The following is a 22,317-nucleotide window of genomic DNA, read 5'->3' as shown; positions in this document are numbered from 1 at the left end:
CATTTCATTTCAAGCATTTTTTTTAATGTACTTTCCTAGGATTGACTATCTTACTGGCGAATTAAATTTCAGTCAACTCAGGAGTTTAGCGGTAAATACATAACAGACAAACAAAATATACTTTGAATAAAATATAGGAGTTTTACATCACGCTTATTAGGAGCTCTTTTTAGAAACCCCAAATTGAACTCAGGATCTTACAATCATCATTTAAAAGACCATAAGAAATACCAGAAAACCAAATTCAGTAACAATCCTCGTATATAGATTTATACAGATATACACGGCGTAATTAAAAACTATCTTAATTAATATAGGTGCGTAGGTGTAGTATACTAACATCGGTCGACGGCTGTCGCATGGTGACCGCGCGGCCGACCCCTGTGGCCGATCATCGCCTCGCGCCCGACGCTACCGAGCGCCTCGCTTCACCTGCAATCAATCAATTTCATACATTAGAACATTCGATGAACAACTTACACTATCTGTATGGCTTATAAATTAACAGATAATAATGGGTTGAACGGTTGTAGTTAAAATTTTTACATTCATCAGCTTTCATTTAAAATAAATTCTAACCATCATCAATTCGCATAATACATATGTCACACCCACTATTTAATGAACGCTGCATACTTAATTTGCTTCATCCACATTCACACATCGAGCTACAACCAACATCTATCAGTTCAATCAAATAGAAAGATTCGCGATTTCTAAAAATATTTCTGTCAGTTAAAACGCGATTTCATGGAAAGAGGCTACAAAATTAATTTACTTGATCGAAGTCCTATATTTTTAATCCATTCTTAATTAAGTTTACTATTAAGTGTAGTAACGCTTTTGTTTCTAAGTTTTATTACATTCAAGATACGCTTCAGTAACTTTCCACGTATTGATTTTGTTAAGTTACAAAGTATTTAGATGTACCTACTCGTAAGTCGTACCTAATACACAAGAATAAGTAGACCGTTAAAATAGATGAATCTAATCTCAGTTATTTTGTGCAAAGTTTCTCAAAATATACTTAATTAAATACTTTGTTGTACAAACATTAAATAAACGAACAGTTTTCATGCCATTAATTACATTACGTGGAGGTATTCTATGACTTTTAATTAGAGAAGTAAATGACGAAATTCTTGCGACAAGATTGAAGTGAAATGCTTTGTATTCAAATAAAAAGCTCCGTCGAGAATTTAAAAATAAAAAAGAAAAATTACATTGATTTATACACGGTATTATGAAAATGAAAACTTTTTTGCCTCATAATTGTTTCGCCAGCCTCTTCCTGTTCACAACTTTTTGAATGATTGTTTTATGATTATGCAAAATTATAACTTCTGATGTGAGCCATTTTACAACGTTTAAAACTTAACGTTCATGTTATAAAAGGCTTATTCGGTCGGCTGTATCCATAAAATTTTTCATCATAATTTCATTGTTCGCGGCACTGACAGGCGATGTAAAAACAAAGCTCTTTTTGCCTACATTTGCACATGACAGCTTTTACAATATGGTCCCACCAAAACTAGCAATTATTCAGTGTGGCTTTCACATAGATGTGTTGCAGAGATATCAGTAAAAGGCCTCTGCTCGTGTAGCTATAACCTTTTTACTGTTGAGCAAAGGTCTGTAGCGGGGGCATTTCATAGGGCATTTACTCCTATTACCCGAACGCGGAGAGATCGTATCGAGGGCATTAATCTTGAAAACAATCGAGTGTGGATTGGAATCACAGCCCGTTGTACGCCGTGATTGAAATCCTCTATCAGCCTCTGCCAGTCAGCCCTACAATATTGCTGTGTTTTGTTCTAATATATTTTGTTTATTTAGTGTGTTGTTCTTTGTGGAGGTTCAAAGTACTAAACCGTAGGGATTTTTTTGTAGTACTTTTCCAAAATGTATCATTACAATATGCGGTGTGCAAGCTATGTGCTTAGGAATTAATATATTTTTTATCATTGAATATATCAACTAAACGTTAACTAAAATAAAAAAAACCGTGTTCACAATCAACTAGGTAGAAACTCGCGGTATGTTGTTATAATACAGAGCATTGTATTATAACAACATACCGTACAAATATGTTAACATTTAAAGCACGTTTCAAACAAACGAATTAAATGAAAAGTGTTACAGTGAACAATGAAATTATTGTGGCAAACCACTTTTAACTTTACTAATTCAACACAGCGTCAGGAACTAGTTCTCTCCACACTCGCTCTACAACGAATTTTGCCGCATTGTGTCCAAAACAGGAGCGCTGTGATACTGCGGTTTTATCCAATATGCAAACACTAGGCCATCCCGCTCAACAATCCTCACGTGAGATTCATTTGTATGGAAATTAGTAGCCCAAGTTAGACCTAACTGCCCATTGTGTTGTACAAGCGGATTTTATTTTATTATGTCAATTAGGTTGTACTATATGGAAAGTAAATGTATAGTACACGCACACCTGTATCGATATCATCTATTGATGGGCCACGGTTTCCTACGCTGCTAGTACTTATTCTTCCATTCTGAGTATCAGAATAGATACGCATATTTTTAGAAATAAAGCTTTTTAAACGATTTTGATCCAATGATCAAAATCGTTTAAAAAGCTTTATTTCTAAAGAAATGATGTAAAAATGTATTGTTAGGCAATCCTAACAATACATTTTTACATCATTACCTAACATAAATATACATAGGAAATGAGTAAAAACAACAAAACTTTAATCTATTCTTATTCAATCCAGAATTACCATTATAAGTTCAGTAAAACTACAGTTGGACGGATATAATTCAGCCAATATACTATATTATAAGGCGTATAGTAACTGATACTGCAATAAATCTAGATGCGAACTCAACATAGACATTTGTAACAGCCTCCTGGCTTCAAGCACGCTCTTGTAAGCCGAGAGACAATTTATACCGGCGACGTCTACGTACCCACTTGATAATGTTTCTCTACTAATGGATTGTTCTCGCTTCAACGCATTTATACGTTAACGCAGGTATATAAGGAGTAGCCAAAAATAAAAGCCTTTTGAAGTAAACATAATAGACAGGTAATAACGAAACAGAAAATACTTGAAATATATTGCTTTCTATTTTAGTGCTTTTGGACTTTTCTGATTTTATTTAGGATATCCCTCAATAGTACGAACTCTGGAGTTTGGTAACATGTCCGGTATCTATAGAGTACTATAGACAATAGGCTCCTATTAAATGGGACTAACATTGTTGATAGCGAAACGTGGGTGTATTTCATAGACTTCTGCCTGTACCTTCTAGTATAATAAACGTGATTATTATATTATAGATAAAGTTGCTTTAACTCACAAAAAAACGTAGGAATTTAATATTTGTATCAGTCTAGATAGTTACCTAAAAATCACAAGAAGGAAATAAGAATATGACGCCGACGAGTCTAGCTTATATAACTCTGAACTAGATAAGGTATACATGTAGCTTGGCGTATCTATTAGATCTGGCACCAAATACCTATAAATATTCATAGACTTTACAATCATATTGTCCGTCTCTAAACAGTTCGAAGGTGATCCAAAGTTCCTGAGACAAAGATCTGTAGTTGACGCCAACTCCGAAATTGAATTTCGCAAACAAATTAAACAACCAGTGAATCGGAAGCTTAATATACAAATACCAACGGCCAATATTATAAATGGATGGTTCGTGGCATTTGTATTAATAATGGCTAATAGGAAATACATCAGCATTAACCCAGTATTAAATATGCGCATCTATGCGGCAACGAGCCGACAACAAGCCGCATTTAGATCATTCGGCTATACCAATGATTAAAGCCTCGCCATTTGGATATATACACTAAAGTATACAAGTTTGGAATAACGTAGTGTTTATATTTTAATTACTTATTTTTATAAATTAAAAAAGAGGTTAAGTTTAACTACTAATCAATGGCAGATGTGCATAATAACGTAGAAGTTAGTTTATAAAACCCAATATAATCCGTTTATTTCGGGCAGTTCCCTATAACAAATGAATAACGAAATTAGCGCCAAATAAACAGTAGCCCATAGGCCGCTAAACGATAGTTTTTCATACGCTAATTGTCTTCATTGGGAAGCCTGATCTTAAAGTTTAGAAAAAAAAATGTTTTTTACCTGACACTTGTAGTTCATGCCAACCAATCAATATAAGGTACATACGTAATCGATAGACTTTACCACTTGCTAAAAACTTCCATTGATACCAGACTGAAATGTTCTATTTATATTTACGCCTACGATAAGTAATTTGTCATATGAAACTGTTCCGAACATAGACCACTTTATTAATATGATATGTCCAAGACATCTACCGGCTTACCTATTGTTTCATGAAGAATGTAATGAACGACAAAAATCGATGATACCCGACGCGACGTAGGGTCATTTACTTACTAAATAAATGATAGTGTATTGCCTCGCTTTAGCAACGAAGCTTCCACATAGGCTTTGTCTGTAAGTCTAGTTTCCCAGGTTATGAGGCCAATAATCCATCAAAGTGAAGGTATTTATTGACAAATAACTAGTCTTTAGAGTATAGTATAGATACCTGCGTGCTATACGCTATAATAATGAAATTGGTATGTGGTTTGAACATGTAATCATTAACCTCTTGTTGATTGTACCTGATTTGTAAATGAAAATATATTGAAAATACTGTAAATTACGTATACGTTTGCACAATATCCAAAGAAAAAATTGTATTGAAGAACTAACAAACTAATATCCCATTGAGCTTTTATTTATTTATTTGGAATCGCCTTATTGACTTTGGAATATCAAAAACTGTTTCACGTAGTCTTACACTTCGACGTTCGAATGTACCGGAAAATTGGGTTTTCCTGTTACAAAAAATATCAATAATGTTACGTTATGTTCCAATATTATGCCCGATAAATGGCAATAGATTTACCCCTATCGGTTATAGGACCTAATATCGAGATCGGCGAACTTTTGGCTGCCCTTTCGATGGAACCCTTTTGGGAATCAGTGTAAAGCATACAATAACTGCCTTTATATTATCGGCTTACATATACATTAGGGAGCTCTCCGCATTTATAGTTCAGCTTGATTTATAGTCTACCTTTTTCAATTAAGTATTCTAGAACATTTTTCGTTTATAAACGTAATCTCAGTCTCGAAATCAACTCAGAAGATAGCAGCTAGAAACGATATTAATATTCTAAAGACGTGACTATTTTTACTTTTTAGAAACACAAAATTAATCTAATTTCAACATAAACGTACTCAGACATAGATTTGAACTGACAGCTACTATAAAAATATAGTAATGCTGCGTTTTATCTGTACGTTGTTTATCTGCTAGTTGACTTTCGTATTTATAATCGTCGTAAATCAGTTCTTTATAAACGTTTCTCACACATAAGACTGAAGAATGAAGACAGTATACCGTCACTGAAAAATCGCTTACGGCCCACAGACAACCTCCCTTTAATTTAAAAGCGCAATACATCTCGTACACGCGTTAAGACGTGGTTATAAACATCCGTATATCAGCTGACTTTGGCTTAGTCAATAGAATTAGAAGTGGCACAGAATAATCCTGTATAATAGCTATGTACTGGTACATAGCATAATGGCGTCGGTTGACATTGTCCAACTAATACATGACCACCTTTGTTGTAGAGTTAGTTATTTGAACGCGAACTAGTGTTTATTTGGGTCAATTCTAGCGGACTGCTGTGGCACGACTTCGAAGCTAAATTACAAGCGGTGGATTCCCGTAGTTGATTCACGAGTGTGGGAGTTGAAGTACAGACCGTGATGACGCGCTTGTTTCTTTTATACCGTCGAGGGAAAATTGCCCACCAAGTTCTCAACGTGTTTTGATGACGTCAGCGGTTAGACTTCTAATATAATCACATTCGTTACGTTCATCCATCAAAACGATCAAATTTTCCAATTTTGTTGACTTAAGCTTCGCTGAAACTTTGTAATTCAATTTAGTCTACGTGAATCTGTGTGTAATAATATTCAATTATACGAAGAAATTTCGAGTGTTATCCCGAAAGTTATTCACTTAGTTTCCTATCCAATTCAATAACGAAATCCGAAACTACCTTCGCAACGTTGCTCTAGGTATTTCAATAACAGTTATGCGCAATAAACACGGGCGAGTCGCGTCGGGATCGGAAACAGAACAAATTATGCAAAGGGAGAAAATCAAGTAGATATGTTATTGAGGGGTAACTCCCGAGAGATGAAAAATCGACTTATACGAACCATTAAATGTTGATAGAAAGTGTTCAGAGAATACATTACATACAAGTATTTACGGATATTTGTGTGTATTTGTATCTGAGTTATTTTCTATACAACTCAATTTAATAGGATTATGATTTAAGTAATAAAATATCGTGTAAAAGAATTTTTGATAAGTGTAATCTATCTTATTTCGCATTTACCGAAAGGCAATTTCAGGAATTTGATAGCGCCATCAGTCAGTACTTAAACTAACAAGCAACTCATCACCATTAGGACAAAGTTCTCTCGCGAGGCATTTTGATCGGTCTGCGGCAAAGTTCACAAGTCAACCATTTGTTTGTATTACGCTTTGTTAAGTATTTCTATAACATCTACGTATAATTACAATGAATTCTGGAGGCATTTAGAGTAAATAACCGTAATTAATATATTATTAAACAACTACAAAATACCAATTAAAACACAGTGTCTAATGTCAATATTGGCTGTCGATAACTTTGTTTACAGAAAGGAACAACGGCTATAAATGCATCATCATTTCTCAAAGTTATTTTAAAGTTTACAATTTTGCATAACTCGTGACAGATTGCTAGCACTCCGGCCACCAACGTAACTTTGTCTAAGTTAAGTCTCGCAAGTTGTGCGCGGGATAACGAGCAGCTGTCACACTCTAAGTATTCCTTGCTTTAATATATCCACAAGGAAAACTAGAAGAAAACAGAGATGCTATACGAACATTAACTATATTATTAGGTTATATTCCCCTATGATATTGTTACGTGCCAAAATAAAATAGAAAACTCCATTTGGAATACACGACGGAAATAATAGGCGCTAAAGTTTTGCCAAGAAAATTGTTGCACATTATCGTTACTATGCATCATAATAGCGTAGATAAAACTAAACGTTCTTCTAGATTATACAACGTAATTTAATATAATAGATGGAAAATTTCGTATTCTCGTGTTATAAATTCAATTAAAAACGACTTATGAGATTAACATGGCTACAGTGATGTTCACACATGTGTTCTCATCATCGTATTATATTCACGAGAGAAACATGGACCCTTATTCATATGCATATCGTTTACCCTTGTTTATGTTTGTACATCATCCGTGATACGCGACTTTTCAATTATAAATGCAATCGCGGCTTGTTTTACACCCTTTCTAAGGTTTGACAAACACGATATTAAATTCAAGACGATTTTTTATTCATTACCAGTCTTTTCATCCGAGACTCGCGGCCCAAATATAGATCTCATTATCATTTACAACCCAATATAAATTACAACCTTTACTAGAAAGTATTTTTATCTGATCATAGCATAAAATTATTTAATAAATCAACAGATAACATATGATGCTATAAACTACTTATATCGTCGAGCCGACAAATACCTACAAATATTTCTGCAGCGTTATTTTTAATTATAAACACTAGAATAGTATACAAGCAGTTATTTAGTTTAATTAAACTTAGTATTTACTTCGCACAGTTCTCCGTATCGCAGAGAAAGTAAACAGAAAATTTAATTTCGACCGGAAGACTAACTTTCGCTATTACACTTAAAATTAACAACCCATTAATATTCAGCCGCAACGCGAAGGACTTTTCCGTTTTATTATCTAAATGCGAATGGAAGGTAACACGGCATCCGACTCAATTAGACCAATTTAATCTAAGGTAAGGACAAACCAATACGCAGGATTGTTTTTTCTCCTTAACATTTACTTTTTTATTCAGTCAATCAAGACTCTTTTCTAACTTAAGCTGCAGTTGGTAATTGAGTTTTTCGTAGAATTTCTCTCAAACTGTATAAAATCTGTTTCGGATTTTCCCGACGTATTTCAGTATTTACGTAAAATGCAGTTAGTTCGTACAAATACTTGGAATGATTAGTTTAAACTAGCTTCGTTAAATTTCCTTCTAACTAGGTACGTCTTCGGTACGGTTGATGGTAGAGTAAATAACTGAGTACTCGGAATTCGCATCACTTAAATTGCAAATATTCTAGTGTTTTGATAATACTCTGTGACAGATAAGTAGAGAGTAATATGAAATTTCATGCTTAATGTGGAATTAAAATGGGACCACGAGGTACCTTAATAATTTCTTATACCTTCTCATCACTTCACATCGATAGATATCCACCTTAATCGGCTACATTATTACACGTATAGTTTTAAATAAATAGAGTCTTTTACAATGACAGTAGAACTTCAATCGAGTGCGCATACATCCCTGTGTTCAGTGAGGTAGGTGTTAATACCTCTTGAACCCTCGTTCCGTATTAATGTATTGGGTTCAAAGATCGCTATTCGCACAAGTGCTAGTTAGAATACCCGCACACCACGTGTAAACGGTCGCCGTTGTAATTTAATCAATTTTAACTACTATTAAAATTTGTCCTTTCAACTCGTTTGTTTTTATTTCCTCGATTTTACGTGGTACTACTAAAATTGTAAAGCAGTTAGACTGTATGCTTTACATATATGAATGAAAACAATGTTCTTTAAAAAGTAATTCATCAATCATCAAAAAACAATCAAGAAACTTATTAAAATATCGGAAAGAAATTAAGACGTTCATTAAAAAAGTCTTCAAAAAGAATTTGTTTAAATCTCTTTAAAGGAGTAAAACAAAACTGAGCTAATTAGTCAAATGGAACTTTATTAAAGATTTCGTGTCGGCAGTGTTGCCACTGCTGCGCGGAGTTCCGGGCTTATTCCGGTAAATTAACCATTAAACTGATGAGAACAAAGGACTACCTGCGCTCTACTATAATCTAATTATTCGTGTAAACTTCTCTCTATTTATCTAGCTATTATTATGACTTATAGTACTGTTTGTTTGTTCGATCTACCGCTTGAAGTTTGCTAGTTATCTGCGCTTTCGGCATATTCAAGATGAACTTTCAAAATATTATTCTGAGCGTGCAAAACTATTCCAAACACGGCGTGCACGAAGTAGATAGCCAGCTAATTACGCAGCACTGAATGTAAGAAAAACAGAGTAAGTAAAGTAGAATTTTCATTATTCAGCGACTAAAAATACTTTAGCGTTGCAGCAACTTAGATTTTAATGATATCCGCATATTTTAAGTGGCTATAAGAAAGATTTTTCATCGGCATACCAGCTGCTTTATAAACTCTGTCTAGTAAATACAATATTAAATTGTTTGGCGAACGGAAAAAATATAATTTTAGTTTTAATACTGCTTCTACCTCTAGTGCTTATTAAATTAGAGTGTATATAAAAGTATTAAATAACTAAAGAATTTAAAATCACACTCCAACCGGTGCTAAGCGAGATTTTAAAAATCTGAAAATTACTCGCGATCGCACATCATATTTATGTACACACAAAATTATTTACCAACTAAAACACCAAGCTATAATCGCCTCACATTGCCGTGGTATACAAATTCGTGTACCCCAGCAAAACTGAACATTAAGCTAGAACATTTTACGACGCATTAAACCCCTACTAACATTCATATCAGTCGGCTTCTGAATAAAACCTACATTATAAATGTATGTATGCATTATCGACATCCGTTCAACAATGCTAGCCTTTGATTGATGGTTTCCTTTGGCGCAGACTCTTTATTATTATTGTATACTACACTGGCAGATTCTCATTCGTTAACAATCGTATATAATAGCACTATGCGATTATTGTTGAGTCATGATTAAGTTTAAGTACAGGTAGGTACTTAGACAACCCGTTGAATATAAATACAGTGTCCTACTATATACTATAACTATCTCTTCAAAGATATTAAGGGTTAATTAAAGGTCTTCTATCAAAATTTATCACGTCTTTTTCAATATTATTGGTAGATTTTACAATAAAACATATTGAATTACCATTTGAATTGTTCAGGCCCAGCGATGCATATTGATTGAACTGAACGTATTGATATATCAATCAATTAATTTACATAGTAGCAAGTGCTACGCGGTCGTAGCGATGAACTCGTAGCTATTGAACTGTCTACGTGGAGTAATTAATTTTATATTTCTACGTATTGCGTTGCGGTCCATACTCGAAGGTTTAATTAAAAAGAGAAACATTTTATGCATAATTCAAAGAGTTACAAACGTGGGAATACATGAAAATCTATTTAGTAATTCCCTAAACGTTGGTAGTAAATCTAGTAGTAACATGTTCACAATAGGTAATCTTGTCATAACTAAGTAAATAGTTAATTACGACCGGAGGGATACGAGTTTTGTGCACCACTACTCGAGCTTCAGCGAACTTTATCTCTTATTACATACGGGCTATTGTACTCGGCGAGTGTTCGAGCATACTTGTACTTGTCTACTCGTGTGCTCGGATGATAACATTTGTTTTAATACGACTACGCAATTAACATTACACCGGAATTTGTACCCAAAAGCGCTGTACCTCTCTCATGTCTCATTACAGAATAGGTAAATGTAATTTAATATGGATCTTCAAAGTGATGACGTAATATTTTATTCAGTAATATCGTCCGGCGTGGACACACGTGCCCCTTTTTGTAACGTTTTACGCGTTTGTAGTCAGTAAATATTAGTTCAACTCGAATTGGGCGGCCCAACAAACAACAGTAGGTAATTCGTGGTAATTGGTATATAGGAAAAAATAAATACAAGCTGCCAAAACCCTCAATTGCCCGGTATAACAGATCTACGGCAAATTCAGAGCGATACGGTAAAGGAAATAAAATAAAAAAATATCCTATTCAAAAGCACTCCGGTGAAAGCTCTAGACAGCATCAAAAGTCTTAAAAACCAATTAATAAAATCACACAGCTGAGAATATTGGATGGAGCGTGTTGGAGATTGATTGGGAGCAAAATAGGGGAGCTTAAGTTTTCATTGAACTACTTTAGGTGGCTCAGGTTCGATCGAAAGGATTTAGAGACTATTGGCAGAGACTCCGGGCAGCTACGAAGATAACAAAGCAAATCAACTTTCTTAATTCACTGTTCAAGTTGCTCGAATGAAGGAAAACTTTGGTTTCTGAGAGCTCGAAACCAGAGTAGCATTAGGAATATTTACTACCCACCTGACAGGTGTCCGAAAATATTTATATTATCTACTGTGAACGGGTCTTATAGGTATGCGATTATTGGGTGTATATATTAAGATTTACGGTTATCACGTATAGTAAAATTATCTGTACTAGTCATGATTGTATAAAACCGTTAAATATATTTTATCTGGATGATTCAATGAAAACAGTGCATGCTTTTTTTAAATTTCTAGTAACGTATAAAAATAGGCATACGGTCTAACTTTAGATTCAACATTTCTTCAAAAGCCGCTGCAAGCTCAAGATTAGTCAGAGGTTCGTTAAAACAGTCGCAATGAGCCAGTATTGTGTAGAAAAAGAACCCTCATATGTTTTAGAAGAAAGCTACGGTAATTATGATTTGGATTTTCAGTGTATGATTTTTGAAAAGCCTAAAATCTTTCAGAATTATTTATATTTGTGGGAGCAGTAAAAATATTTTTCCTTTACCTTCGTAAGAAATTAAATTTAACCCATGAATGTCCCACTGCTGGGCAAGGGTCTCCTCCCGTAATGAGGGGGGGTTAGGCCTTGAGTCCACCACGCTGGCCAAGTGCGGATTGGGGACTTTGCATGCCCTCAATAAATGTTTTAAACAAATTTTAGGCATGCAAGGTTTCCTCACGATGTTTTCCTTCACCGTTGGAGCATGTGATAATTATTTCTAATACACACATAACTTCTAAAAGTCGTTGGTGTGTTGCCTCGGGTTTGAACCTGCGACCACTTGCTTGGGAGGTGTCAACTTATACCACTCGGCTATCACTGCTCATAATGTATTTACGTAGGTACCTACCTAACGTTTTGTAAGGTAGGTAACACTCAAACATTTTTTCTTAAGCACGTCTATGTTACCTTAAGTCCAAAAGCAAACATGAAACGGGATCACAATTTAATCCTATGTTTGTAATATGATGTAATCCGGCTTTGGAGAGGAACAATTTTTAAGTGGCAGTGATCCGACTTTCGTGTTTTATTCCTTCTCTCCGATATTCCGTAAAGTAATTTAATTTTTTAGTAATTTTTGTGCAAAAAATATTTGTGGTAGAGTCTGAATCGAATGTAAAATAAATGCCTTAAAATTTTAAACAAACATAGTTTTCACGGACAGACTGTGTGATATTATTCATGGAAGTATTAATTTGGTTATATTCCGCGTAAAATTCTGACAGATGTTGTTTGTACAGATAAATAAATGTGGTTACGTAAAAGTTTACAAAGCAAAACAATGGTCAGTATTTATTTTACGACACACTGCACTTTTTTATATATACCTAAGATATATGAGCCCAGTAAAACTCGCGACAAATATGATATAGGTACCTCCATAGCCATAATACATATGAATAACATTATTCTATCCGTATACCTGATAACGACAATAAAAACGTTTCTGAAGCCAAGAAAAACAACTAGAAGACGATATAAAAGCAGAGATGTCCCAGTTTATTTTCATAGTTTTACTCGGGTATATATCTGCGAATGTAAGTATTATTTACGAGATTGCGGAGGGAACTTCATTAGCTCCTATAGATAATTAGCGGCTTTTCCACTTTTCTTTCGACTGTTTAATAAAAAGTGTTATAATCTTACCCTCTTATTCATAAACACACTATAAACCTATTTTAGTTAAAAGACTACTATAATATGTTTTCTCTTTTTTATTTTAAAACTCTTTCTAAGCCTTTCATAACTGCATATAGTTTTATGAATAAGAGGGTTAGTTTTTTTTTACCTATAAAAACTGATATTTTCCCTTTTATTTGAAACTACTTGCGTGAAAATATTTCGTAATAGCTTGAGAACTATTACGCTGAGGAATTTTAGAATTTTCATATTAATGGAATTTCACTAATAGCGCGAACTGCTGAAGTGCATTGAATTCCTTACCTTTCTTGCAAGTAAGCATTTAAGATTGGAGTGTTTGTGTACCGTGTATTTACGTGACAAAACGAAATTACCATAAAGAATGGCAAATAAATGAAATATAGGAATAATATATGTTCGCCTTTTTATTCGAAATGCTATTCTTTAATAGGCCCAAAAGGAAAACAGTACTTGGAAATTCCTTTGATAAGAGTACGCAAAAAGGCATGATAAAGGGTTAACGATTTCCAAATACAAAAGCTTTGATCTATTACATAATGGGTATCGGACGGCATCTCAGATCATTTAATTTTGTTGCACAGTCATATCGACCTTTGAACGTTCGCCGAACTCGTACCCTGGTTTAATCTCGTTTCCATCGGAGAGCGTACCCAATAAGGTACCTTGTTACAAATATCGTTTTACACAATAATTGAATTTCTGAGAATCTAACTACGAAAATTACTAACATTAATTATTTGGGATTTGTATTTATTTATGAAGGTTTGCTCCGAAGCTTGTAATGTACATGAACTAATAAATGTTGAAATGTTTATTCACCACAGTAATTTAGTTGTAGTGAGAAAGATTGCTAACAAAACATTCTGACTGAAATAGAGGATCTGCTTTGAAATAAAATAATCGTGTTCTCACTAAAGACGGCGGTTGAATAAAATTGTATGTCTGTCAGTGACAGCAAGAAATTGCTATGAACGCATGCCAGCAAGTGCTGTTTGTTGTTAGACGTTAGTAAACGATGTGGAGACTCGCTGTGTGTATATTCAACAAATAACATCAGCAGCATGGGAGCGAGTGCATAATATATAGTTACGTAAGGTATTTGCAGGATTTTAACGATACTGGATACAAAAGATAAATTCATGAATAAATATTATAATATTGATAATAGTAATATTTCAATTATAAATAAAGTAACGCGTTAAGTACGTAACTTCTAACAGTAAGCAACCAAGCCAATTTATACGTGAAACTTCCAAGTTATGAAGTTGCACATAGAGGCCCCCATGAATCTTGAATTAAGTTACAGAGACTTCTTTACAAATTCTTTATTAACTTTCTAACAAAAAAACTTCTTAGAAAGGTTATTACAGTTCGGTAACTTTTTCTTTACACGATCGCGAACTCGTTACGAACATGTCAGATTTATTAAATTGTTAAGCCACATCGGTACTCGCATCGTCAGTAACCCGATGTTCCTGTTTTGGTTATTGCACTATAAAACTGCTATAAACACAGCCTTATCATTGAAATAAAACGCGGTTATCCCACTTTATTCTCGCTGTAATGCCAGCGAGATTTATTTCCTCGCACTGAGTAGCTACGAGATCCGCATTCAAACTTTCAGGGCTCGTTCAGAGATGGGAAAAATCACGTCAAAGATAATATTGAACCTTTTTCAAGTGTCTGCGGTAGTCTCTCCCATGAAGGGCCCTCGGTATCATAGTCGGGTCTAATGTTCCAGACATTTTCTTGCTAAAGAAGCCCAAACTTGAGTGTTGACTCTCGCCCCTGTCCGAAATATTCTCCGACCGTTTGGTCTACGTGACCCGAAATGAACCAAACAAATTAGCAGAGATTTAGGCGGAAAAGTTAAGGGCATAAATCCTGACGCTGAGGCTCGCTTGTTTAACAAACAAACCTAATATCATCAAATTCACTACAACGCTAATTAGCGGTTGTGCACCCGATTTAATGTGAAATATGGCTTATCTACCCGCAAGCAGCAGTCGCCTGAGTAAGTTTTACTTTTTTTAATGTAGGGAATACTTAAAAAAGGTTTCTAAATATTAATTCTGATATTATTTAATAAATATCAAAGCGCTGAAACTTTTACCAAGCTCATATAATGAATGCTTCTTATTACAAGAGGAATCGAACGTTTTCCACTTATCCCAATTAGCGACAGAAATAAATTACATACGTACTCTCTTTTGAAATCCATCCCCCGCACTAATTTATACAAAGTCGAGTTTATTATGTTTATAAAAACATCACCGCTGAAATAACATCAAATGTTTCTTAATGGTTAATGGCTACGTATCGAAAACGAACGTTATGTTGATTCCAACGCAGCAATAACGACAGGTAACTATTGATTTTTTTATTAAAGCCACAGAATAAAATATTTGTTTGTTAGAATGAAGTAAACAAGTTGACGCAGACAGAAGTATCATTACTGTAAATGACTTTCAGAACTATACTTTGATATAAAAGTTCCCAAATATGGGGACTAGCAAACAGCTATTGAAACAACTACAAGGATGATAAACAAATAAAAGTGTCCACAACATAATACAAACATGTTACTATGAAAATGATTACGAGAGGAGGATATTCTTTGGTTAAATTTTCCATTCATGTTAGCGTCATGTATGCAAGTCTAAAGGTATCATAATTACACTAATGACTAAAGGGACGGCCCGCAATTAATGACCAGCGAATTATTCAAAGCGTGGGAGATCATAGGCGAATTGTACAAAGATACAACGTATTGACCTGTGATATTGGACATTAACGCACTTTTATAACCATTAATATCACTTTTAACGTTTGTGGGGATTATAAACGGCAATATTATACTCATGTTATTGCTTTTATACACTTCTAAGCACACAACAATAACGTAAACATAATAAGATAATATATTATTTATAAGTAAGTGTATCCGAACACACCCGCTATTCCAATTCGTCTTCGGTAAATAAATAAATGTATCCCTAAAACCCTTGGATCTATTTTTAAATATATTCTATTTTGTGTACTATCTGAGTCTGGAGGCTAGTACCTGTTTTATATACAACAAGGATAGTGGTGAGACAGATTGATTGCGGGTTTATTTTACAACATTTTCGCTTCTACAATGTTCGTTTCTTATATTTAAATCATAAAATAAATTAAATACATCGTTATTTGAAGATATAATAAAAAGATGCTACGTTCAGCTTATAACAGTGACATGTATTAATCACAACCGGAACCGTACGAAAAATAAACCGATCGGTTGACCTATTTGAGTATTGACCGAGAAACAGTGTACACCTGCAATTAATACCGATACATTTGAAGTGTAGAGCCGCCATCAGTACTACATCAGTACGCAGCTCTAGATTAATTTATGGGACGAAATTGATAGGCAGTGGTGTGGGTGCACCACATAGCTGCATGTGACAATGCATATGGAATCCCCGGAGATCTGTTCCGCTCGGCTCGAAACTCGGCCACAGTCGGCGGAAACACGCCGGCCGAACATATCTCGTGATATATGCCTCACCGGCTAAGCAATAAATATTGCCAACACTTCGCCTGCAATGTACCGTAACCGCACCTGCCGTAATACAAGTTCATATTGTTACAGAAAAAAGCCGTGCATAATGTACGCGCTGGCAAAAGTTCTACACAAACTGTATACAAACCCGGACTGAACTGTTCTTGTACGGCTTTTAAAAGGAAATATTTCCAACTTCGAAAAAGCCGGTTTAATTTGCTTTGTAATACGTAAATGTCTCTACGCGGTACATTTATGGAACACAATATATTTAACCGTCACGCTTGTAATCCACCAAGGATCACCGAGGATCCCGAAACGGTAGGTAGAGGTACCTCTTGTACACCCACACAAATTTGTAGAACGCTTTATTGATTTCCCGAAGGCAAAGCCTAAGTAAAACATGGCATAATCATCGCGACTACAATGCACTGAAAAAGATTGACGAAGGTAGAGGCTGAACTGAACCACACATTATATTCCAAAGAGTTTTATAAAAAGCTTTATGGCGCCGGGGAGACCGGCAGCAATTTTTTTCCTGTGTAATTTTCTACACGATGAAAGGAGCCGGTTTTCTAGATATTTATATCAGACAAAAAGTGGCTTCTGTACTGAAAAGTACATAAATGTATTCGATGTTTGAAGAGGACATACCTATTTATTTGATTTATATAAACTTGAATATAATAACCTATCTTATTCAGAATCTAAACCATATTGTATTGATGTTGTAAAATATGCAATGCCAAAATCATACCGTACGAAGACGTTTCTGCACAAATCTTTTTTATCTGCTTACTTTCGGAAGGGAAAGAAGCTAAACACTGATGTAGGACAAAGAAGCATCTTTTCATAGCCGTGTGAATGTAAAAGAGACTAGCGCATAATACGGAGCTCGAGTAGTGTATTACGAAGGAAGCTGTCTCTTAACTGCCACAGGCTTACGAGACAACGTATTGTTTTATACAACGTCATGCTTTTATTATTATTATGCTTATAAAAGGTAAAGAATATTCACCGAAAGCGAGGACGAAGTTTGAAGTATACTTCACGTGATGTTTGAGCTTGGTTTTATGATGTACTCCTACTATTTGCTAATATGGAGGTAAGACTTCGGGATGTCAAGAATATCTTTTTATTTAAATACAAAAAATATTTTAATATCAACACATAAATTGTCAAAAAAAGATAGACCTTTGCTTTGCTGACCAAGCTGACCAAGCAGGCTTAATAAGCCTGTAGACAGCCTACCATTTTGATGAACTTAACCCAAAATTGGGTGATGTAAAAATTTTGATATTTCTTTACCTTGCATGTATCTACATCATTCTCCATTGCTAAAGTAATCAGAATTGCTATAGTTTACAATGAAATAATTACGCAGATTACGCATTAAATGTTAACATGCAATTGTAAAAATAAGTATTATCATCTTTGTTATGAATTGACAACATTGTTATGACAGACATCCCGTACTGAAATCGTAACAGCTATGAAAATGTCTTCCGACTATATCCTCGTACGGTCATTAAAAATACATCACATGAACTGCAGCTGCTACAGCTATTTAACCTTATGGACCGTTCCGAACACATATTGTAATGTTTTAAAACTATTTTCACCCTGTTTCACTAAATTTTACTTCTACAATTTCGGCTCTATCAAATTGAATCACTTTCTCTCCATTGTAATATTTCGTTCGTGTAATATTAGTAGACGTCTTAATACACCGAGCAGTAAATTTAGTAAATTGGAACGGACTTTAAGTGTCCGCGACGGTTTATGAAATTAACGAAATTTAAATTGATGTTGATTGGATATTTTCAGCTAGCTACGAGTAACAGAAAATCTATCATTACGCAATGACAGATATTAAGTACGAAAAGTCACTTGCTATAATACATATATTGTGCTAATATTAAAATTGCAAAAGTTTAGAGATTTGGATGTTTGTAAAAGATTTCAAAACGACGGTACAGGACAGATTTTGACGAAATGTGGTTCACATATATGTAGTTTATAAACTGGACAAAGCCGTGGGCAGAACTTAGTACTAAACAATACATCAGGTAATTTTCATTCATTGAACTAACATTTTTAATCTAGCGCTCAGTAATATTCATGTTCATACGTCGGCAGTAAAAAATCACATGCAAAGATAAAACAGTAAATCATTTTGAATATAAAATTAGGCAAGGAAGGTTCACTCCTGGGAGGACCGCTACTGCGGAATTCATACAAAAATATGTTACACGAGATGCTTTAAATAATTCATCTCGCTCTAAGAATGCAAATATACTAAGTTGTTTTGTTACTGCAGCCACTGTATTATACTGAGTACCTGAATACATCTACTCACGTTTGAGTGTATTGAAATTAAATATTCATAATTATGGAAACGTCGAATCGTTTTGCGGATGTGTACTTCGTTGATGTTGTGTTATTTGTGGTGCTTCAATAAACGTAGATATGTTTTATTGAGGTAGCAATTAATGAATTCAACTGCTGGGTAAAACTGTGTTCACTCGAATTAACATTTCATAAAACAATGGTTAAAAAACGTTGGAGCGATGACTTGGACATCTATCTGGAGGATTGGCGTGAGATAGCCGTTGATAGGGACCGATGGAAGATTTTGGGGGAGACCTTTGCCCAGCAATGGGACAGTACAGGTTAACAAAAAAAAAAATAAACAATGGTACGATGTCGCCACTTGTGGACAAGATAATTATTGGGTCGTTTATCAATAATATCAACAGAAAATGTCAAAGATTTATCAAAAAGATACCTGTTCAGCTAAATAAGCTTTATCTAGATGGAGGGAAACGTATTTTAACTTTGTAGGTAACTACGACAGCTAGGCAAGTAATAAGCAGAAATAGAGTTAGTTATGTAGTCCGTAATGATAGTCAAAACTTTGTTCATAACCGATATTTGCGGTAAATAGTAGGAAAGTGGAAGTGTCGCCGTATACAAGCGGACTGCCCAGGGGACAGATATGACGAAATGAAATGTAAGGTCTGCTTCTACGTGCGAGACTCAATAAAATTACTCCCACTTTTATATATCTCTTAGGGACGATTCGTTCCACAACATGACAAACAAAAACGCTGTTTATTTTATGAGTGCGATGATATACTCTCGAGTTTTATATTTAAAACTGTAATCAGGACTATGTAATGCTGAAGGATTTTTATCTAGGCAGTTTATTAGAAGAACGGTTTTACTTTCTAATTATCAAGTACGGGAATAAGTCCGAATTTCGTCTATTATAATTATATTATTACACACATAGGTATACAAGAAAAGTATAAACTTCTGTCGTATTATGTTAATAATATATGAATTCTCTAACATAAATAAAAACCTAAAACCATAAAACTCATATGTACATCGTCTCGTGGTCTACTTTAAAACTATTGAATAACCCGTAGTACGGTGATCCGTCGACGCGTACATTGCTTTTTACTCGTATTCTTTTTACACTCTTCCTGCAAATGCGAATCTTTTCCGGCGAGTTTTTATGAAACAATATGATTTTTCTAAGTAATACGCAAGGCATATGCACTCTCATTACCTACAGCATTTTATAATATAATGTTCATAACTACATTGTGGTGAATATGCTACGCGTAGAACGCAATGTTGTAGCAATATAATAGTGCTACGACGTAGTAAAGTACAATTTGTATTTAATACCCTTACAGTGTATAACCACACCATTACAGTCATAACATTTTTATTTGAGATTTTTGTTTACAGCATTTAGTACGCGCCGTTTTTTATATCCGGATTAACCAACTCCATAAACAAAAAACATCGTCATAAAAACATTCATTTTATTCCACAGTTCGAGTGGAATTGCTGTTGAATGATCCGTTGGCACAAATATACATATATTAACCTCGTATTTTCAAAGGGATTGGAACTGGTATCAGTCTTATTACCCAGTGAACGACTATAACACGGGACGGAAGAACGCTCCGTAAATCCTAACTTTTGCCCACAAAAATATTGTAATTTTTTCTTGTTGAACAAAGTGGCTTGTTTTCTTCCTCTACTGGTTCTGATCAGACGTCAAATTGCCACTTAATCTTGCCACAGCAAACAAAATCCTGTATCCAGCGAAACAATAATGGAGTGGAAAGTTAATCCGTAAACGATCCATCATGGCCAAAAAATCAGACGCCAAACAACGAAATATCGAAGGCAACGATCATTTTATTATACCTACTATATTTCGCCATGAAAATGAAATTAGGACCTTTCGTATTTCTTGCTTTATTCTGCGAATTGAGTAAGACGAAATGAGAAAATAATCTTCACAGAATTATACGAATGTGTTCGTGTTGTGTGGTGTCCTAACAAGCTGTCACCACTTGGAAACTATTGCAACCTGTACAATGTACTCGGACGAATTATTGTTGCTTCCAGGAAAAATAGTTTTTGTTGTGGGACGCACAAAGAAAAATAATATTATAGGAACAGAAAAATAACGTTTAACGTTTTATTTGTACGTTTATTTTAAGTTTCACAAACGTTTTGTCATTTTCGCTAAAGCTATTGTGTGGTTTTGTATTCTGCCGATGAAATTGAAATAGGTACCTATTATAGAAAGTTATTATATTTTTTATCGGGACACGTGACGACGATCAGAGATAACGCAGCCTCCTTGAATGTTCCATCTCAAACTCCAATATATCTGAGCCTATCGAAACAAACCGAAACAAAAATTATTTGAGATTTCTAACACAATTTTCGTAAGACAGTATACTACCAGTGAACAGAATTCGTTTACATTTATTTTTCAGTAATATTCAAATTTTAAAAAAGACAAGATTATGGCTTTATATCAATCAAACTTGTTGTTGTTCAAACAATGTGAAACGAACCTTTTAGCGTATAATTATTTGAAGGAATTTGTTTTAAAAGTATTTGCGTAATCTACTTCATCGTTTACGCAAATTATTTCCAATTAAGTCAATGCGTGTTTGAAATCAAAATGCCGAGTTTGTATTTTATAATAAACCAACAAAAATGTGCCAATTTTCTTTAGCAATTCCTACCTTTTTTCTCTCTTTTGTCTACTTTCAATTTTATAAAAAGGCACCTAGGAAGTGGATAAGATTGTCTGAATCTTTATAAAACGAGCAACAGATACGAATATAATTAAATGAAAGCGTTAAAAAATAATAATGAATCTGATTTGTAAGATACGGTCTAAGTTTTGTAATGATAAGATACTTTTTGCCTAATATACCATTCTAATTATTAAAAAAATATGTACTGAAAAATTATAAGAACCTTGATTCCCAACTGACTGTAGGCATCGTTTAACTAAATAAGTACACAATGAGAAATAATGACATTATTTCAATTCGGACATATATTTTTAAGCATTTTAGTTTTTACCAAAAAAAATATTTAATGAAATTGAAAATGCCCAGAATTTACATATAGTGTCGGTTTTTTACAGAATAAAAAATTGAGAATAAAATAGAGCTACGTCGACCAATAGTTTTCCGGAACAATTCTAGGAAACGTGTGAAATCAATTCGGTATCCATTCGTCAGACCCTCTGTCACAAACATACACATTTCTCTGAAACTATTTAACGTATAAAGTTTATAACACCACACAAAATTGTATTTCGCCCACGTCGAAATAAACTTTGAAAGTGTGAAATAAAAAATGATACTGCCATACGGATTCTATTTTGAGAATTCCATTGAAGAAATCGCTTTTGTTACCTAAAACACAAAATAGTGTAATTTGCTGAAGTGCAAGTAACAATAAGGGAATAATATGCTCGCTTTTTCTACCTGCAACGACCTTTTCTTTTAA

The 22,317-nt window shown here is 34.3% G+C and overlaps 1 protein-coding gene across 2 annotated transcripts in view; it reads right to left on the bottom strand.

The window, feature by feature from the left end:
* The window catches only part of LOC142973614 (uncharacterized), a 92,513-nt gene that overhangs the window by 62,523 nt on the left and 7,673 nt on the right, over nucleotides 1-22,317 (bottom strand). For both annotated transcript variants that reach the window (XM_076115492.1, XM_076115493.1), the window contains exon 2: nucleotides 341-432. In XM_076115492.1, coding sequence (XP_075971607.1) covers nucleotides 341-361 — 21 coding nt within the window. In that variant the 5' untranslated portion in view covers nucleotides 362-432. The remainder of the gene's footprint in view (nucleotides 1-340; nucleotides 433-22,317) is intronic.

Source organism: Anticarsia gemmatalis, chromosome 6 (genome assembly GCF_050436995.1).
Source record: "Anticarsia gemmatalis isolate Benzon Research Colony breed Stoneville strain chromosome 6, ilAntGemm2 primary, whole genome shotgun sequence".
Classification (NCBI taxonomy): Eukaryota; Metazoa; Arthropoda; class Insecta; order Lepidoptera; family Erebidae; genus Anticarsia; species Anticarsia gemmatalis.
The sequence above is the reverse complement of the archived record's forward strand: the minus strand, read 5'-3'. Positions and strand labels throughout refer to the sequence as shown.